Source organism: Schistocerca americana, chromosome 9, assembly GCF_021461395.2.
Source record: "Schistocerca americana isolate TAMUIC-IGC-003095 chromosome 9, iqSchAmer2.1, whole genome shotgun sequence".
NCBI lineage: Eukaryota > Metazoa > Arthropoda > Insecta > Orthoptera > Acrididae > Schistocerca > Schistocerca americana.
In genome coordinates this window covers 136,353,066-136,373,641 of record NC_060127.1, presented here as the reverse complement: position 1 = coordinate 136,373,641, position 20,576 = coordinate 136,353,066, and the positions used below count along the sequence as shown (strand labels likewise).

Sequence of the window (20,576 nt, the reverse complement as noted above, 5' to 3'; positions counted from 1 at the left end):
GAACTGTTAAAAGAACTAGTGAATGAAATCCAGCTAGCTTTTTTGCTATCCCAAAGAAAGCGATGACACTGTGCACGCACCTGTTTATAATGAATGCAGTTTGCCATCAGAGGACAATAGTTAAAAACTCTACCCACGAATTGCATCAGGCATGCCTCAGACCACCAAAGGGCTGGGATATGTCATGGTAAAGAGGAAGTGAAAGGAATGGAACATTCTGCAGTGTTAAGGGTAACATTTGTAAGATATTTCACTTGGTCATAACAACTGGGGAAATCCTGTTCTTCAAAGTTCACAAGGGAGGAGTGAAGCAACCAGTCAGCCTAGGTAAGTTGCCATTTGGGTGTGCACGCAGGAGGGTAGGAGTCAGCAAATGGATAGCACATGGGAAATGGTCGCTCAAGTATGTGTCAGAAAGAACAGACCACTCGAGACGATAGGCAAGCTGGGCAGTGCAGAAGGAAAGGTCCAAATGGGAATAGATGTGTGAGGAGTCTGAAAGGAATGTGGGGCCTCCTGTGTTAAGGCAGAAGAGGTTAAGTTGATGAAGGTCAGCCAAGTGGGCAGCTCTCTGACTGGTCCTGGGAGAGCCCCCAAAGGGAACGATGTGCATTAAAGTCACAGAGTCGCAGAAAGGGGTGAGGAAGCTGCCAAATAAGCTGGAGAAAGTCTGCCCTGGTGATGTCAAATGATGGTGGGATGTAAATGGTACAAAGGGAAAAAGTCAGGTGAGGAAGAAAAAGGCGAACTGCAACAGCTTGAAGACAGGTAGTCAGGGAGGTGGGTTGACTATGAACATCGTCCCGTATGAGCAGTGTGACTCCCCCATGACATGGAATGCCAAACTAAGTGGGAAGGTCGAAACGGACTGGGAAGAAATGCAAAAGCTCAAAGCAGTCATGAGAGCGCAATTTTGTTTTGTGAAGGAAGTGTACAAGGAGACACTGTGATTCTAAAAGCAGGCGTAAATCCTCTTTGTGGGATCAAAGGCCGCGAATGTTCCATTGGAGGAGAGTCACGATGCAGAAAAAAATGAAGGTGTGTCACCTTGGTGGCTGCGAAGACTCGCTGCTACAGGGTACAGAGGGAGAACGATCCTGCTCCATGAGGTCCACAAAAGCATCATATTTTTTGTGCTGTAGATCTGTGGCGTCCAACGCAGACAAACGGTTAGTGGTGTGCACCGGCAACACTGAGGTCAGCCAGACGAAGGTATCAAGTGGCGATACTGTCGAAACGAATCTTCGAGTCAGCGAAGGAGAAGACAGTTTGCCTTTGTTGGACTTCTTAGAGCCTTTCTGGTTAGCAGAGGAAGACTCAGGTGTTGGTTGGTTGGAGTGACACAGGATGTCTTCCCAGGAGTACTCCTCCTGTCCTTTCCAGACTGCCGGTTGTGTAGCTGGTGGCTTTGTGCCTCGAGGCGAGAGTTTGATGGTTCGTTGCACAGCTGGACGAGAGGACGGTGATGCTACCTCGACACTAGGCAATTTCACAACCTCAGAGCTGAATTTGAGGTTGCATGTCTGCATGGCCGTGTCCAATGGAGCGAGATAGCGCCAGACTGTAGAACACAAGGTTTGCGACTATCCAATAACTTGTGAGCGTCTGGGTAAGGCACTGTTTCCTTTACCCGCATCACCTGGACAGCCCGCTCATTGAGGTACACAGGACAATCTCGAGAGGAGGCGGCTTGCCTGTGACATTGCAGTTGATACAGCGGGGAGAAGAAGGTGGACAATCAGTCTTGTGAGGATCCCTACCACAGATTACTCATTTGGCTGTGTGTCGACAAGACATTCTATTACGGTTGAAACGATGACACTGGTAGTAGCGCATCAGGTTCAGATGTACAGCCGGACTGTGATAATTTCGTAGCCTGCTTTGATCTTGGATGAAAACACCATTATATCGGAGGTGAGAAAAAGAGTGCGAGTGGGCACTAAGGAGGAATCTAACTTTTTCATCACCCGATGGATGGCAATGACACCCTAATCAGAGAGCTACAATTGGATTTCGGCCTTGGTCAGACCGTCATGGAGCCTAGTGTAAATAACACCACGGAAAGAATTCAAAGTTCTATGAGTCTCAACACGAATAGAATAGCCGTGGAGAAGCAATGCAGCAAGCAGTTGTTATGCTTGAGAATCATTAGTAATCTCCAAAAGCAAACTGCCATTCCGTAAATGAGAGCAGGATTTCACAGGGCTTGTAATTGCATCAACACCTTTCTGAATAATCAACAGGCTTACCATTGCGAAGGCCTGACCATCTTCAGTACGTGAAACTACAAGGAACCGTGGTGCAGCTGGAAGGGTCTTTGAATCATCAGCATCATACCATTTAAGTTTCGTAGATGTTGATTGTTAATATGATTGGCTCATTGCGAGAAAATTCCCCACAGCTGATCCATAAACTCGACAACCTCAGTCCAGATGAGTCAGAACTAATGTTTGATATAGGCGGAGAATGGTTGAACAACCCATGCCCCAAGAGGTGTGGACAATGAAGCGAAGGACAGTGAGTTTACGAAAACAGCCGGCTTTCAGACGACAGATGTGGGGCAACCAAGTAAACTTGTTGTCAGAAAGAAGGCTGGGGGGGGGAGGGGACCACGGTCATGTGTTTGGCAGGAAGGTATAGCTTCGAACTGGGATGTAGCATAGTACAGCAACGGAAATGCACCACTCTCAACTTAAGGGAAGAGAACTGAAAATGGTGCGAGTGTATCCACGCAGAAGCGCGCTGGATGGCGTTCTGAAGCTGTAGCTCCAGGGACCACCGAGTGGGAGATAGCCCAAATACTAAAATCATCCACATACAGAGCAGGGGTGACCTTACAGTCCAGAGAAGGCCAGAAGTCCATTAATAGGGATGAGAAAAAGAAGGACACTTCATATGCCACCCAGTGGAATGCCAATCATCTGTTCAGGTAACTTGCAGGGGAGTTTGGTCAGGCTGATTGGCCGGTAACTATCAGGAGACTACGGATCCTTGCCGAGCTTAAGGAAAGGAACCACAATAATGCCTCTCTGTTGAGAAGGGAAAATGTCTTGGAGCCAAATACCATTAATCACCTGGAGGAGATAGTGTCGTCATGGAAGATTAAGGTGTCCAAGCAATTAGTTATAGTGGGTGGAATCAGGGCCAGGGACTGAACCGTGGGAAGAAGAGATGGCCAGAAGCAGCTCCCATTCAGTGAAAGGTTCATTCTAGGATTCCACTTGACAATGAGTTAAACATAAGTGAGAAGCTTCAGGTTGCTCTTTCTGGAGGAGGAAGGCAGCTCGACAGGAAGTTGATGTGAATGCCATCGCAAAATGGGTCATGAGGTTGTCCTTGACAACTGATGGATCTGCACGAAGGCCACCTGGAAGGGCAAGGTCTGGAATGGAAGACTGCTACTGGCAACTTTGGAGGGTGTGGAGTGTAGCCAACATCCATGACAACGGGACAGAAGAACCTAGGGAGGAGATAAAGCATTACCAACACACCCGCTTGCTCTGTTTTATTAAGGGTTTTTGGACGAAGGCATCTCAAGGTAATAAGACCGGCACAAGACATGTGCCACTTAAGTGGTCGCAAGGCTTGACGACGATCGTGGACAGTGGTGGCAATTGCTGTTCTCCACCACGGATCTGGCCGACTGCGAACGGGGCCCATCGAGCAGGCAACGGCAATGCCAACACCGTGAGTTATCTTATCAGACAGATCACGAATGACTTAATCAATACAACCTGACAAAGAAGATGTAAACATGACCTAAGGAGTTATACAGAGGCCAATCAGTGTGATGGAAAGGCTAGTGAGGTAACCTGGCCATTGGGAGGCAGGGAGGGAGAAGAGGGTGTGGAGTGAGCGAAAGACCAGCATTTTCGGAACCCAACAGGAGCACAATTTATGAAAATTTAAGCATTTTGTGACAATTTCATGCAAATTGGTTTTTGAAATTTGTGGAAACTTTCCAAAAGTGCCGTTCATTTCCATGCATTTTCTCATTCACTTCCTCAACCAACCCATCAATGACAAAAGAAGGCCGCCCACTCCTCGCTTCCTCACGAACACTGGTTCGTCCATCATTGAATTCTCTCACCCAGTTTCTCACCATTCCAGTCATTACATATTTGCCTCAAATCTCTAGACGTGGATGATGAATTTAAGCTTGTGTTCGGAAATCATATTATAGAACACACTTCGCAGTAGGCGGGCTCAGATCTTCTGAAGTATTTTCAACAATCACTAACAAATGCAAACACAACACAATCCAGCTGTAATGGTGTCAATGGAAAGACAGTGAACCAGAGAGAGAAGCACGAGTGTGCAGAACTGCGACACTAGTGCTGCTGCAGCAGCAGCAGCAGAACAAAATGGTATTTATTATTTGGACACACCTTGTATTACATTAATAAGAAGGTCCCAGAATCTTTTAGAAATGTGAAGATCAATTAAAAATTTTTGGAAACACCAGGATTCTCAACTACTTTCCACTTAATTCAATGCCCTATGTTTGTCTAAACCTTTGTGAGCTTAGTGTTTTACCCACTCCACAACTATGGACAACCCATTCTTTACATACGCTGGTCACATGGTTTATATCAATTTGAGCTGCAAAAGTTTGCCCAAGGATGATGCAAGGTCTAAACTAGTTGCAACAAAAATGAGTAGTATTTAATAGCAGTTTTTGCCGACATATAAAAAGACGCGTGTGTATGTTGCTAATATTCATCCTCTATATTTTCAACCTTTCCGCTCCAATCCTGCTACTTACATCCATCATTACGCACATTCTACTTACCTCCACACACCTCCCAGTGTATAATTCTTTCTTTAAGGCACTGTTCTGCAGCTTCCTAAATTGTTCACATTTGGCTGCAGAAAGAGACACCATCTGCCGCTCATCCTGCTCCTTGGCTGAAGAAGAGCCTGACTGAAATAAATAGAATAGAATTTATATGATCAGTTTCAGTTAACACAGAAAATTCTTTGTATTTTGTGAGGTAACGGGCGAGTTGAGGCGCCCTGGAAATATTCTAAGTTCGGAGTTGGCGTGGCCGCACAGGCCGCTCGGCAAGCCGGGGCCCGGCAGTAAACACGTGGTGCCGAATGTTAGCCGGACAAGAGGGTAGCCCCAGCGCAGGGTCCAGGCCGAGCACGTGGCTGGGAATTCCTTGGTGACACTGTGTCGATGAAAGAGACTTGTATGCTGGGAGTGCCAAAGATGGCGGACTTCGCAAAACCATCATGGCAGACATTTCACAGTTCATATAGAAATTAATAGTAGCCAGACGAATCATGATACCTCAAAAAGAAACATGTACTTTGCTATTATTTGCATGACAATTCTGATGGTGTAATCAGATTTTCAATATCTTTATTAGTTTAAAGTTTAGTATCTGATGATAAATTATACAAGTACCACCCAGCAACAAATTTCCAAAATCAAAATGGTTCATAGGATTCTGTCAATCGATGTGTCTTTAGAAAGCTATTAGTGTAAACCTAAATTGTTATAAATTGCAGGGATGTGGCTTGAATAGTACATGAGTTATTGGAGGTCAAAGTGGTCGATTACTATCGATCGCGTCAGCCCATAAGTACTCCACAGTTACGCGAAAAAACGGTAGCAGCATGCTTATAAATATGCTATTCACGAAGAAATTGATTAAATATTTACAGTGTTTTAGAAAGCACAGAGACATTAGGCTACTGGCCTACCTTTTGTTCTATTCCTTTGAAATATCTTCATTTAATTTGTTTAGGTATTTAATAATGTGTGCTAGAGTGTGTTTATGGTCCAGCCATAGGAATATTTATTTAATTTCAAGTTATTTAAATGTGAATTGAGTATTTAGAATGGGTTTCATTATGTTTGTGAGTGAGCGTTGGCTTGAAGACAGGGCGGGAGCACTCTAGCCAATAACAGGATCGATTCCGGACAGGACACGGGGAGTGCTGGACAGTAGGGTGCGATGGATGCATGGTCGCTTGAGATACTTGGAGTGTGGAGCAGCTTGCATGTGGTCCCGAGAGATAGAAATACTTCAGCGTGTGGACTTGGGAACTTGTGTGATTTCCAAGGTTTCTACAGTGAAGATGTATGCATTCAGAAGTGAATATCTCATGAACTATGTTGTCATTCATAACTAATTACGTGCAGTAGGAATCTATTGTTTCCCTTTTATTCAACTTATATTTTATTTAATTGCTGGACCATTGACACCAATAAGTGTTTTGCAGAAATATACCACATTCTCAAAAGTACTTCTACTATTGTACTTATCATTTAAAGTCGTTAAGATAGTACCAGCAGATTTTATTTATTGCAATCTTTTATTTATAAATTGCTACGTTACATTCACGATTGTCGAGTGATAGGAACCTTCGACCATTCGATTCACGTGCATATTCATATTGTATACTGTAGACTCAGCAGTGTTTGGCTTGTAATGTGGCAACTATGTATCCCAGCCCCTAAACAACGAAACCAGCCAAAACGTTTAATATTTAAACTCTGAGTCAGAGGGTACGTAGCTGAGGGACATTGCATCATTTAATTTAATTTGAAAGCCTGCAATCTGTTAGTGCTCGACTATAACAGTCGATGAATTATTTTCTTAAATTTGGGATGTATATGGTTATCTCAACTACCTTTTAATCTGTAGATGACTTGCCCTGCATCATTCAGAACCATACCTCTCACAGTGCGGGTAATGCCTATTAAATTTAAATGTATTACCTACTGTTCAAAATAGGTTTTCTGTATTTTAGTTATTTAGAATGATTCACATCCTTGAACATCTCCTCACTATGGACTGGTTGGTCGATTTGTGGGAAGGGAGCAAACAGCAAGGTCATCGGTCCCGTCGGATTACGGAAGGATGGGGAAGGAAGTTGGCCGTGCCCTTTCGAAGAAGCCATCCCGGCACTTGCCTGAAGCGATTTAGTGAAATCACGAGAAACCTAAATAAGGACGGCCAGAAGCAGGTTTGAACTGTCGTCTTCCAAACTGCGAGTCCAGTTACTATGAATGTATCTCTAGAACTGAATGAAATCCGCTTACAGCCACGTAATTTTATTTCTGTGCAATGTGTTTTGTGGCTGAATGCAAATTTTAATCAAACTGAAATGTCAATCATAGTCATGGCCACACACTTTTCAATCAACAGTTACATCTACCTATTCATCTAAATCTATACACTGCAAACAACTGTGAAGTGCATGGCAGAGGGTACATTCAATTGTACCAGTTATTAAGGTTTATCCCTTTCCTTTCATATATGGAGCACGTGAAGAATGATTGTTTGAATCCCTCTGTGGATACTGTAATTATTCTAATGTTGTCCTCATGATACCTACATGAATGATATGTAGGGGGTTTTAGTACATTCGTAGAATCATTATTTACAGTCTGCTCTTGAAACTTTGTTAGCAGACTTTCTCTATCTTCAAGAGTTGCCAGTTCAGTTTCCAGCATCTCTGTAATGCTTTCCCACATGCTGCCCTTTTCTGTATACATTCAATGTCCCCCTTTGGACCTACTTGGTATCACACACTTGAGCAATATTCTAGAATGGGTCACGCAAGTGATTTGTAAGCAATCTTCTCTGTAGACTGATTGCACCTCCACAGTACTCTACCAGTACACTGATGAGGTCTGCCTCTTCTATTACCAACAACTGAATCTAAGTGACCATTTCGTTTCATGTTGCTGCTGCTGCTGCTGTTGTTGTTTTTGTTGTTGTCGTCATCGTCGTCATTGTTGTCAGTCTGAAGACTTGCTTTGCTGTGTCATCTGAACAAAACACAGCCAGGACAAAAGCACTACTGGCCCAAAGATGTGAGCTGGTGCCAGTGCCATAGAAACTCGCCACTTGTGCGAGTTCCACCAGTGCCACAGGCGGCACTGGCGACGAAGATATCGACTTTGCCTCGGCCAACTGCCAGCCGGGCACAATATGTCAATGACTGGATGACAACGGACAGAAGCCTACTTGGAAGATAGAAGAGCAGCTCCTGCCCACTTGGTTACAGATCATCGTCCAGGGCTGACAGACAGGGAACATCGTTTAGTGAACTTAGAAGTGAACAGACAGTTGTAAATTGCATTTGCTATGTACTGTGAAGTTTACCTACAATTATTTGCACTTAGCCTTTGAGGGTCCTTTGTTTGTGTTGTATTACAAGTGGTGTTGCAGACTACACTAGTCAACAAGCTACAAAGATAAGTAAACCCTTTAACTCATTTGTGTGACTGTTACTAATTTGTTGGAGTGTTGTACAACTTTAGTTCTCTATCCTGTTCCCCGACTCTGGGGTATGGCTGTGTAATAGTGGCAGGGAGAAATTGTCTTAGCTGCGTACTACACCAGAAGCTGTTTCATGAACTCAAAAACTCAGCCTACTGTAACAACAGTGGCAACTCGGCCTCCATAGCAGTATTGACAAGGCATTTTCAAAAGGCTTGATGCAGCTCTCCATGCTACTATATCCTGTGTGAGCCTCTCTATCACCAAATAACTACTGCAACCTATATCTTTCTGAATCTGCTAACCATATTCATCTCTCGGTCTCCTTTTATGATTTTTACACCCACACTTCCCTCCAATACTAAACTGGTGATCCCTTGATGTCTAAACAGACCCCTTACTTTGGTCAAGTGGTGCCGCAAAATTCTTGCTCCCCCAATTCTATTCAGTACTTCCTCATTAGTTATATGATTGACACATTTAATCTTCAGCATTCCTCCGTAGCACATTTAAAAATTTTCTATTCTCTTTTTATCTAAACCGCTTATTGTCCATGTTTCACTTGCATACATGGCTACACTCCATACAAATACTTCAGAAACAACTTCCTAAAAAACTTTAAGTGTCTCATTTCCTAATCTGATCCCCTCAGTATCACCTGAATCAATATGACTACACTCCATTATCTTTGTTTTGCCTTTGTTGATTCTCATCTTATATTCTTCTTTCAAGACACTGTCCATTCCATTCAACTGCTCTTCCAAGTCCTTTGCTGTCTCTGACAGAATTACAATGTCATCAGCAAACCTCAATGTTTTTATTTCTTCTCCCTGAGCTTAAATTCCTCCTCCTAATTTTTCTTTGGTTTCCTTTACTGGTTGTTCAATGCAGACACTGAAAAACACTGGCGACAGACTACAATCCTGTCTTACTTCCTTCTCAACCACTGTTTCCCTTTCCTGTCCCTTGACACTTATAACTATCACCTGGTTTCCATACAAATTTTAAATAGCCCTTCGTTCCCTGTATTTTATCCATGCCACCTTTAGAATTTGTAAGAGAATATTCCAGTCAAAAGCTTTCTCTAATTCTACAAATGCTATAAATATTAGTGTGCCTTTCCTTAACCCATATGCTAACATAAGGGATCGTGTCAGTATTGTCTCGCGTGTTCCTACATTTCCCCGGAATCTAAACTGATCTTCCCCAAGATCAAGCTTCTACCAGTTTTTCCATTACTCTGTACAAATTTATGATAGTCTTTTGAAACCATGACTTATTAAACCGATAGTTCAGTAATTTCCCCACCTGCCAGCAACTGTTTTCTTTGGAACTGGAATTACTATATTCTTCTCTAAGTCTGGTATTTCACCTGTCTCATACATCTTGCACAGCAGATGCAAGAGTTCTGTCATAGCTGAGTCTCCCAAGGCTATCACTAGTTCTGACAGCACATCGTCTATTCCTGTGACCTTATATCCACTCAGATCTTCCAGAGCTTTGACAAATTCTTGTCCTGTATTGCATCTTCTCCAGTATCGCATCTTCCACCTCATCTTCATCTACATCCACTTTCCTTTTTATAATATTTCTTTCAAGTTCATCTTACTTGTAGAAGCCGTCTATATACTCCTTCCACCTTTCAGATTTCCCTTCTTTGCTTAGGACTGGTTTAACATCAGAGTTCTTGATATTAACACAGCTGCTTCTCTTCTCCCAAAGGCCTCTGTAATTTTCCTGTAAGCGATATCTATCTTTACCCTAGAGGAAAATGCTCCTAAATCCTTACATTTGTCCTCTAGCCATTCCTGCTTAGTGATTCTGCACCTCCTGTCAATCACATTTTTTAAATGTTTGTATTCCCTTTCCCCTGCTTCATTTGCTGCATTTTTAAATTTTCTCCTTTCATCAATTAAATTCAATACCTCTTGTTACTCCAGGATTTCTACTAGACCTTGTCTTTCACCTATTTGATCCTGGGCTGCCTTCAGTATATCATCTCTTGTTTTTTCCCCTGTTCTAGTCAACTGTTGCATTCTGAAACCTTCCAGCGTATCCAGATCCCTTACACACATACAACCTTCTCTCGTGATTCTTATACCAATTGTTAGCATGATTAAATTATGCTCTGTGTAACATTTTACCAGGCAGTTTCCTCTTTCATTCCTTTCCCCCAGTCCACATTCACCTACTATTTTTCCTTCTCTTCCATTTCCTACTATTGAATTCCAGTCCCCCTCCACTAATAAATTCTCATCTCCCTTAACTATCTGAATAATTTGCCTTATCATACATTTTCAATACCTTCATCATCTGTGGAGCAAGTTGGCATGTAAACTTTAACTAATGTGGTGGGCATGGGGTTTGTGCGTATTTTGGCTATGATAAGGCATTCACTGTGCTGTTCCCTGTAGTTTACCCACATTCCTATTCTCTTATTCACTATTAAACCTACTCCTGCATTACCCCTATTTGACTTCGTATTAATAAACCTCTATTCACCTGACCAGAAGTCCTGTTCCTCCTGCCACCGAACTTCACCTATTCCAACTATATCTAGATTCAATCTATCCAGTTCCCTTTTTGAATCCTCTAACCTATTTGTTTAATTAAGGGATGTAACATGTTCCGATCCGTAGAACACCAGTTTTGTTACTCCTAATGACAACCTCCTCCTGGGTAGTCCACACCTGGAGATCTGAATGGGGGACTATTTTACCTTTGCAATACTTTACCCAAAAAGGATGTTACCATCATTTAGCCATACAGTAGAGCTGCATGTCCTTCGGAAAAATTATAGCTGTAGTTTCCCCTTGCTTTCAGCACAGCAAGTCTGTTTTGGTTGATGTTACGAGGTCAGATCATCAATAATCCAAACTGTTGCCCCCTGCAACTACTGAAAAGGCTGCTGCCCCTCTTCAGGAACTACAAGTTTGTCTGGCCTCGCTCAACAGATACCCCTCCATTGTGGTTGTACCTATTTGTGTCACTGAGGCACACAAGCCACGCCACTAATGGCAAAGTTCATGGGATGAACTGTTACACCCAGGCATTTGATGAATTGAATGATTCTAGTTATGACAACTCAGTATTAAAGTCTTAGGATAATACGGTTTTTTGTTTCTTGAGGAACACAATTTTATGTTTCTGAACATTTAAAGCAAGTTGCCAATCTTTGAACCACTTTGAAATCTTATCAAGACATGAACAGCTAGGATCCCAACACATTACCCTGGGGCACACCCAAAGTTACTTCTACAGAATATTACGTATCTAATCTAATCATTGAATTTGGTTACTAATGAACCCACTGAGCCACCAATCCTGTCACAGATGCAACTTCAAACTTATATATATCACATATTTCTATTTGGTTTTTCTTATTAACACTACAGATTTATGTTCAACAATTTTAAGAAATTGACAAATAGAGGGGAGGAACTGAATAAAAGGTGAGTGGCTAGAGTTGAGAGGTGAAATACTAAAGATTGCAGAGGATTAAACAGGTAAAAAGGCAAGGCCTAGTGCAAATCCTTGTGTAAACAGGAGATGTTCAGTTTAATTCACGAAAGGAGAAAATATAAAAATTGCAAATGAAGCAGGAGAAATGCAATATAGCCACCTAAAAGGAAGCGTCAGAAAATGCAAAATGGCTAAGCAGGGGATAACTATAGGACAAATGCACAGCTGAAGATGCATGCATGACTAGGGGAATGATAGATCCCACATATACCAAAATTAAAGAAAGCTTCGGAGCGAGAAGCAGTTGTATGGATGTAAAAAGCTCAGTACTAAGCAAATAATGGAAAGTTGACAGGTGTAAGGAATATATAACAGGACTATGCAATCAAAATGAACTATAAGACAATATTATACAAAAGGAAGTGAAAGTAAATGAAAATGAGTTGGGGGAAATGATTATGGAAGAAGAATTTGATTAGAGTACTGAAAAGACCTCTGATGAAAGAAAGCCCCTGAAGCAGACATTTCCCACAATTATTGAGCATAATGCAGGATATATAAGACAGCCAAAATACACTCAGACTTCAAAAATGTTCCAGAGAAGGCAAGTGCTCACAGGTGTGGATGCTACAGAAACATCAGTTTAATAACTCACTTGTGCCAAACACGGACACAAATTATTTACAAAAGAATGAAAAAAGTGGTAGTTTTCGACCTCTGAGAAGATCAGTTTGGGTTCTGGAGAAATGTAGAAACAGACAATGCAACACTGGTCCAATGACTTGTCTTAGAAAATAGACTGAAGAGAGGCAAAAATTACACTTATAGCCATCTTAGGCTGAAGCTCTTCTGTCTGTGTTTGCTTCAAATACATTTCTTTTCGCATTGAGCAAAATACAATATTTTCTTTTCCTTTATTTCCCAGACATATTTTGTTGAAGTTTCATCATCGTCATCATCAGTGGTGTTTCATTTTCCTTCTATTAAATAGGAAAAATGCTCTGTCCTACTTATACACACATAAATTTGTACTGTGATGACAGTATTTACAAATTTGAAAAACAAATGAAGTTTGTATAGCTACTGTGTTACAACATACTGTGGTTTTCCTGCGTTTTTATGTTCTTTATTGCACTTGTTTTCTTTCACAGTTTGTCATCTGGAACCATATAGAACTTAATGTAGAAAAGTTATTTACTTTGAAATTTTACGACTGGAAATGTTACGGCCAGGCCAAACATTAACTAATTCTATGTGGAGCAGAGACAGACAGTTGCAAAAAATCACACACACACACACACACACACACACACACTCTTCCTTCCACACTGGTTAGTTAACGTCAGACATAATCGTAACATTCCCAGTCGTAAAATTTCAAAGTAACCACTTTTCTACATTAAGTTCTATGTAGTAGCAGATGACAAACTGTGAAACAAAACAAGTAGCATTTTTAGATTTAGAGAAAGCTTTTGACAACTTTGACTGTAGTCGACACGGGGTAAGAAGATCTCCGACAGCTGGCAGTGCTGTTATCACCTTTCAGTTGTGAAGTGCAAAGAGCTGCAGGAGAAAACAATAGTGTTTTATAGAGCTCCTGCAATGATGAGGTGTTGCCACAGAGACATTTACAAACTCACGTTATGTCACTGGTGCGACTGGCCCACTGTAACTATCGGAGATCTTCTGATGCCATCTCGACTACAGACTTCATTCTTTGAAATTCTGAAGGAGAACATGAGTAAAATGTAGTGAGTGGAAAGTTAGTCACAACTTGTGCAGAAACCAGACTACAGTTATAAGAGTTATAAGACAGATGGGAAGCACTGGTTGAGAAGGGTGTGAGGCAGCTTTGTAGGCTTCACCAATGTTGTTCAGTCAGTACACAGAGGAACCAGTAAAGGAAATCGAGGAGTGATTTGGAGAGGGAATTAAAATTCATGAAGAATAAATTAAAACTTTTGAGGTTTCCTGATAAGACTAATTACGCCAGAGATGGCAAAGGACTTGGAGAAGAGTTTATAAGATGAATATTAACAAAGGTACCATGAGGATAGTTGAATGTCATTGAATCAGGCAATGCTGGGAATGAGGTACTAAAAGCAGTAGACAACTTTTGCTACTTGGGCAAAAAAATAAATGATGGCCGAAGTAGAGAGGATATAAAACACAGACTAACAATAACTAAAGCTTTTTCAAAAAAAGGGGTGCTTTGTTAATATCAAATATAAAGTTAAGTGTTAGGAAATCACATCTAAAGATCCAGAATGAGATTTTCACTCTGCAGTGGAGTGTGCGCTGATATGAAACTTCCTGGCAGATTAAAACTGTGTGCCCGACCGAGAGTCGAACTCGGGACCTTTGCCTTTCGCGGGCAAGTGCTCTACCATCTGAGCTACCGAAGCACGACTCACGCCCGGTCCTCACAGCTTTACTTCTGCCAGTACCTCGTCTCCTACCTTCCAAACTTTACAGAAGTTCTCCTGCGAACCTTGCAGAACTCCGCTGCAGAGTGAAAATCTCATTCCGGAATCCTCCCCCAGGCTGTGGCTATGCCATGTCTCCGCAGTATCCTTTCTTTCAGGAGTGCTAGTTCTGCAAGGTTCGCAGGAGAGCTTCTGTAAAGTTTGGAAGGTAGGAGACGAGATACTTGCAGAAGTAAAGCTGCGAGGACCGTGCGTGAGTCATGCTTCGGTAGCTCAGATGGTAGGGCACTTGCCCGCGAAAGGCAAAGGTCCCAAGTTCGAGTCTCGGTCGGGCACACAGTTTTAATCTGCCAGGAAGTTTCACATCTAAAGATATTTGTCTGGAAGGTAGCCTTTTATGAAAGTGAAATGTGGGCAATAAACAATTTTTAACGAGAAGAGAGTAGATGCTTTTGATGTGTGGCACTACTGGAGAATGCTGAAAATTAATTAGCAGATGTGGTTACTAATGAAGAGATTTTTAACTGAACTAGGAGAAAAAAAAAAAAAAAAAAAAAAGAAATCGGAAATAGAGATAAGCGTGGGGGCAAAAATTTTGGGAAGACACCAAGGCTTGATTATTGTAAGTTGGTTCAAACGACGTAGGCTGCACTTGTCATGCAAAAATTAAGAGGCAAACACATTGTAGACTAGTGTGGAGGGCTGCAATAAACCAGTCTTCAAGCTGGCCATGACATGAACATTTAAATTATAGATTGAGCAGCAGGCAGTCACATAAACAGAGACCTGAATGTGGTAGCTGTAGGCAGGAAATTTTTCTTCAGTAAACACACCAGTGCCTACCTGTTTTCTGACGGACACATGTTTGTGACAGAGCCACTACATTCCATTTGTTTATGTGCCTATTACCACTAGACACATCCACTATACAGTTAGTGGTTACAAAGGGAAATTTTCCCAGTGTAAGTGCCACAGCTGCATCATATTTACAAATAATAACATTTTTGTGAAGCAGTTATTTGGGGCATCATGATTTATTCCACTATCAAATTCAGCCCGGTAGCCATTTTCAAACAGTTATAAAATGCCTTAGACTTTGTGTGTGAAAAAAAAAAAAAAATTATTGACATTGATGTCCAAGTTCTGACACAACGGTTGTTCCATGTTAGCTGTGAAATGTGAGTCAAGGCACTGCGTAACATTTACACCAGCCTATTGTCATCAATTGTAACATGACAGAAGGTTGGCTGGGTGTGAAGAATGTGGTTCTCTGCAGAAGATGGGGTGGACATGCAGCAGCAGAACCATGTCCCAGTGAGGACACAATAACTTCTTTATTACTACGTTACTAATTTATACAACTTGGACCCCACTATGTAATTGGTCGTGGACAGGCAATTAACAGGTCTTTAATTAATCCAGACAATTCATATAGTCATTTGAGTGTGTTTCCATCTTCACACAGTATTTGAGCATAGTAATGTCAGGCAAGATACATAGCGTAAGGTAGAAGTGAGCTGCTCGGGACACAGTGCGCCGAGCTAGCATCTTCGGTATGCCGGCTTTGTGCTTACAGCGACGGGCAGGCACTGCTTGCGGCACTCTGCAGAGGACAAGGTTTGTGACGTTTACCAGGACAGCAGGCCACGGTGTCCCAGTTGTACGTTTACGGCATTGCCCAGAGTCACAGTGTGGACGTATGCTGAAGGGAAGCAGTTGGCCGCCAGGCCTATGCAGGCAGAGGTCCATCATTCATGGCCCAGTGGCAGCAGACTTACTGTGGCTCCTCTGACTGACACAGCCTGGATGTCACATACTGCCCAGCTGTTCAAATGCTGACTGGCTAGTTCGAGCAGACTTAAATGCCGTTACAGCTCACCGACTTTGTGGGTGGGGTAACATTAGTGTATCACACCAAATTACCTAGAATGAAGGCAATGACAGCTGTCTTAATTGGCAGCAGGTCATGTTGCAGTTTGCCTTGGATACTGCCCCAGTTTCCCTGGGTAGATAGCAGTGACGTGGAAGACGTGAAAATGCTCTCAGCTTGAGGGATGTTGACTGGGACCTGGCTGAATCCAGTACGTGGCTTATTTACCATCCTTGTGCTCTGTTGCTATCTTAGTGCTCCTTTTAACTTCCTCCCTTTACACACCAAACTGTGAAAATAGGCACCAACAGATGATGTCACAGCACCCATTAATACTGCTAGTCAAATCCGACAACTAGTGTCTAATGTTCCTCCTTAGGTAAGTGAAGAAACTTGTGCAAGACATTTGGATATCAGTTTTACATACTGTAATATTCTTACTTCAGATTTCTGTGTCATAAATCTTTTCTGACCTTAACTGCAATTCTCCAGAAGATTAGGTTATAATGTCAAATCAGTGATGAGCTCATCAGAAGTGGAGCATAAAATGTGAATAGCCACTGTAGGGGATAAACCGGCTGTGAGCTCAATGATGGGACAGAGTATGTAAAGCAGATTTGCCTCTAGGGCATTAAATAGGAACCCAATAAAAACAGAGCGAAGAGGGAAGCTGCCTACCGACTGTTTTCAACAAAATTCATAGTAAATCAACTTGCTGTAAAGCAGTGCATTATTTAAAATATTAATTTCTTAGTAACACCTACAAGAGGGAAAAGAACTTACTGGGAAATGACTAAAACACAAGGGTTCTGCAAATGGTGTATGTGATCGAACACACTATAGTAGGCCCCTGTAATACAAAATTGGATACATCAAAAACTCAGTTAACCCTTACTAGCTACTCACTCCCTGCCAACTTACACTGAAAAATCTATTGTTTAAACTGAATTTCTAATTCTTACTACAAATTAAAATTTGGTCCTGACATTACACATTTCAAATCTTATTCTTCGTTTGAAATGAATAAGTACTGTTATAACCTTAAATAACTAATAAATTGCGTGGATACACAAAACTAGGAACAATAGCAGGTTACATGCTATTCACTCCGTATCTGTCATTAGACTGCCGTGCCGTGACATGCGGCCGGCGGCGTTCATAGCCAGGTGGCGCTCCCGTGCTCGGCCGGGCTGCGGAGCGCCTCTATCGCCGTGTTCGCGTATTGACGTAGCGGCACTTAAATCTCGTGGCAATGTCACAACACTTTCCCCCCCTCGAAAAAAAAAAAAAAAAAACACTCACTTCCTTGGAGACACGGACAGTGCGGAGACATCCATGGCCTCTTGGGAGGCCCCGAGAAGATCCCGCGGAGAAACACGAGAGTATGGTCGAAAATGGCCAGGACGGAAGCTTGTGCGTGGAACGGGCCTCCTGGACGAGATGATGGGGGGAAAACTGCGGTGCAGCATCCATAGCTGTTGTGGACCTGGGGGTGTGCCCCAGTGAGATGGGTCCCGGAGAAGGCGGCGTTGCGACTGGGGCCGGTTCCGGCGTACTCAGAAGCGGTAGCGACGTCGGCTGCAGCAACACGCCTGGAAGATTGGCAGCAGCGACAGGACTGGCTTCTCGGGCTGGTGGAGACGAAAGAAGGGGCGGTGGCACCGGCGTGGCCACTACTCGTGGGCGCATCTGGTCGTAATGGCGAACAACCATGCCGTCGTCCGTACGTATTTCACAAAGCCGGCGGCCGCGAAGAGCCTGGACTACCCCTGGAATCCATTTAGGGTGAGATCCATATCCTCGTGCCCACACGTCGGCGCCCACCGGGTATTTTCCCGCACGAGGGGACACAGTACAAGGCCTGACAGGGTGAAGCAGGTGCAGTAGAGTGCGCGGTTGGCGGCCATGCAAGAGTTCAGCAGGGCTGCGATCGCCCAGAGGCGTGAAGTGATAAGAACTCAGAAATTGCAACAGAGCGTCATCTGTGGAAAAATCACTAAGGAATTTTTTTATCTGGCTTTTGAAAGTGCGGACAAGGCGTTCGATCTCCCCATTCGATTGCGGATGGAAGGGCGGTGCTGTAACATGATGAATCCCTTGTCCAGTACAAAAATCACGGAAGGCCTGCGAAGAGAACAGAGGGCCATTGTCGGTGACAACCGTTGATGGAAGACCTTCTAGCGCAAAGATTTTGGACAAAGCCAGCGTCGTCGCCACAGTGGTGGGCGACGGACATCGAACAACAAACGGAAACTTCGAGAAGGCGTCAATCAACAGTAGCCAATAAGTGCCGAGGAAGGGGCCGGCAAAGTCAGCGTGCACCCGTTCCCACGGCTGCGCCGGATCAGGCCACGGAGAGGGCATAGTACGAGGTGCAGCCAGCTGTTGAGCACACTGACCACACACAGCGACCATGTGGGCGATGTCCGAATCAATACCGGGCCAATAAACGTGCCTGCGGGGCAGGGACTTAGTCCGAGAAATCCCCCAATGGCCTTCATGCAATAGTTTGAGTACATCTTTGCGAAGAGAGGCCGGCACCACGACCCATGGAGATGCGCCATCTGTGGCCAGAAGAACAACACCCTCACGAACGGACAGACGAAGGCGTAAGGCATCGTAGTTGCGAAGGGGACCCGATGCCCGGGCCTTGGTCCTGTCCGGCCACCCCGTTGAACAAAACCGATCACCTGATGCAGGACCGGGTCTCGCGCAGTAGCCGATGCAACCTGCGAACCTGTAAGTGGAAAGCCCTCGACCGCACGACGTTCTTCCTCATCAATGAGGAAACAGAGGAGTTCATCTCGATCGAAAACCGGGTCGGGGGCCATCGGCAAATGCGACAACGCATCAGCATTGACATGCTGGGCCGTGGGGCGATAGTGAATTTCATAGTGAAAACGAGACAAGTATAAGGCCCAACGTTGCAGGCGGTGAGCTGCCTTATCTGGAAGCAACGCCAAGGGGCTGAACAGAGAGACCAGCGGCTTGTGGTCGGTGATGAGGTGAAACTTCGAACCATACAAAAAAACGCTGAACTTTTTTAGAGCATAAATGATAGCGAGCGCCTCCTTTTTGATTTGAGAGTAACGCCGTTGGGCATCGTTGAGGGTCTTGGAAGTGTAGGCGATGGGTCGTTCCGACCCATCCTCATACCGATGGGCGAGAACAGCCCCTAGGCCATACTGTGACGCGTCAGTCGCCAGAACCAAGTGCTGACCCGGACGGAATGTGGCAAGACAAGGCGCCGACTGCAAATGAGCCTTCAGGCGGACAAAAGCCTGCTCACACTTGTCGGACCAGCAGAAAGGAACGTTTTTGCGTAACAGCTGATGCAGAGGATGAGCCACCGCCGCCGCAGAGGGAATGAATTTGTGATAATAAGCAATCTTGCCTAGAAACGCCTGAAGTTCCTTGACCGTAGACGGCCGGGGTAGAGCAGTAATGGCCGCAACGTGCTGTCGTAGAGGACGTATACCCTCACAGGACAAGTGGAAACCAAGATAAACAATGGAGGGTTGGAAGAACTGTGACTTGTCCAGATTGCACTTCAACCCAGCCGAATGCAGAACCCGAAACAGTGAACGCAAATTGCGAAGGTGCTCCTCAGCGGAGGTCCCCGTGACAACAATGTCATCCAGGTAGTTGATGCAGCCGGGAACGGAGGCCGTGAGCTGTTCCAAAAACCGCTGAAAAATGGCCGGCGCACTAGCGACGCCAAATGGTAACCGCTGGTACTGATACAACCCACAAGGAGTGTTGATGACGAGAAATTCCTTGGAAGACACATCCAACGGCAACTGATGGTACGTCTCCGATAAGTCAAGTTTGGAAAAGAACTGGCCCCCAGCGAGCTTGGTAAATAACTCCTCAGGACGTGTCAATGAGGCTCTGAGCATTGACAGTGGCTTTAAAATCACCGCACAATCACAGACTCCCGTTTGGTTTAGAAACCACCACGATTGGCGATGCCCATTCGCTGGAGGTAACAGGAAGGAGAATCCCTGAAGCTGTTAACCTGTCTATCTCAGCCTTGACAGGCGCACGCAACGCCATCGGAATAGGGAGTGCCCGGAAAAACTTAGGGCGAGCTGTAGGTTTAAGAGTAATGTGGGCTTCAAAATCCTTGGCCCGACCCAGACCAGCAGAGAACACAGACGAGAATTCAGAACACAATCAAACCAGCTGTTGATACGGAATATCCTCAGATATGAGGTGCACATCATCATCAATGGAGAACCCAAACAACTGGAAAGCATCATAACCGAACAGGTTTTCCGTGCCCGCATGATCCACCACATAAAACGTGAGGGGCCTAACAACAGACTTGTAGGCAGTGGAAGCATCAAACTGGCCAACAATAGGAATATTCTGCTTATTATAAGTTCGCAGATTTCGCGTAACTGGAGACAAGGGAGGGGAGCCCAACTCCAAATACATGCGAGAATTAATGAGAGTTACTGCAGAGCCAGTGTCCACTTGCATGCGAACGTCTTTATCCAGAACACGAACAGTAACAAACAACTTATTTGTTTGAGAAAGCACACAGTTAACATCCATGTCCGATGCCTCGTC

At 43.9% G+C, this 20,576-nt stretch overlaps 1 protein-coding gene across 1 annotated transcript in view; it reads right to left on the bottom strand.

Moving 5' to 3' along the window:
• The window catches only part of LOC124551237, a 146,770-nt gene that overhangs the window by 92,096 nt on the left and 34,098 nt on the right, over positions 1–20,576 (bottom strand). Inside the window, exon 2 of the mRNA XM_047126232.1 lies at positions 4,793–4,924. Coding sequence (XP_046982188.1) covers positions 4,793–4,924 — 132 coding nt within the window. The remainder of the gene's footprint in view (positions 1–4,792; positions 4,925–20,576) is intronic.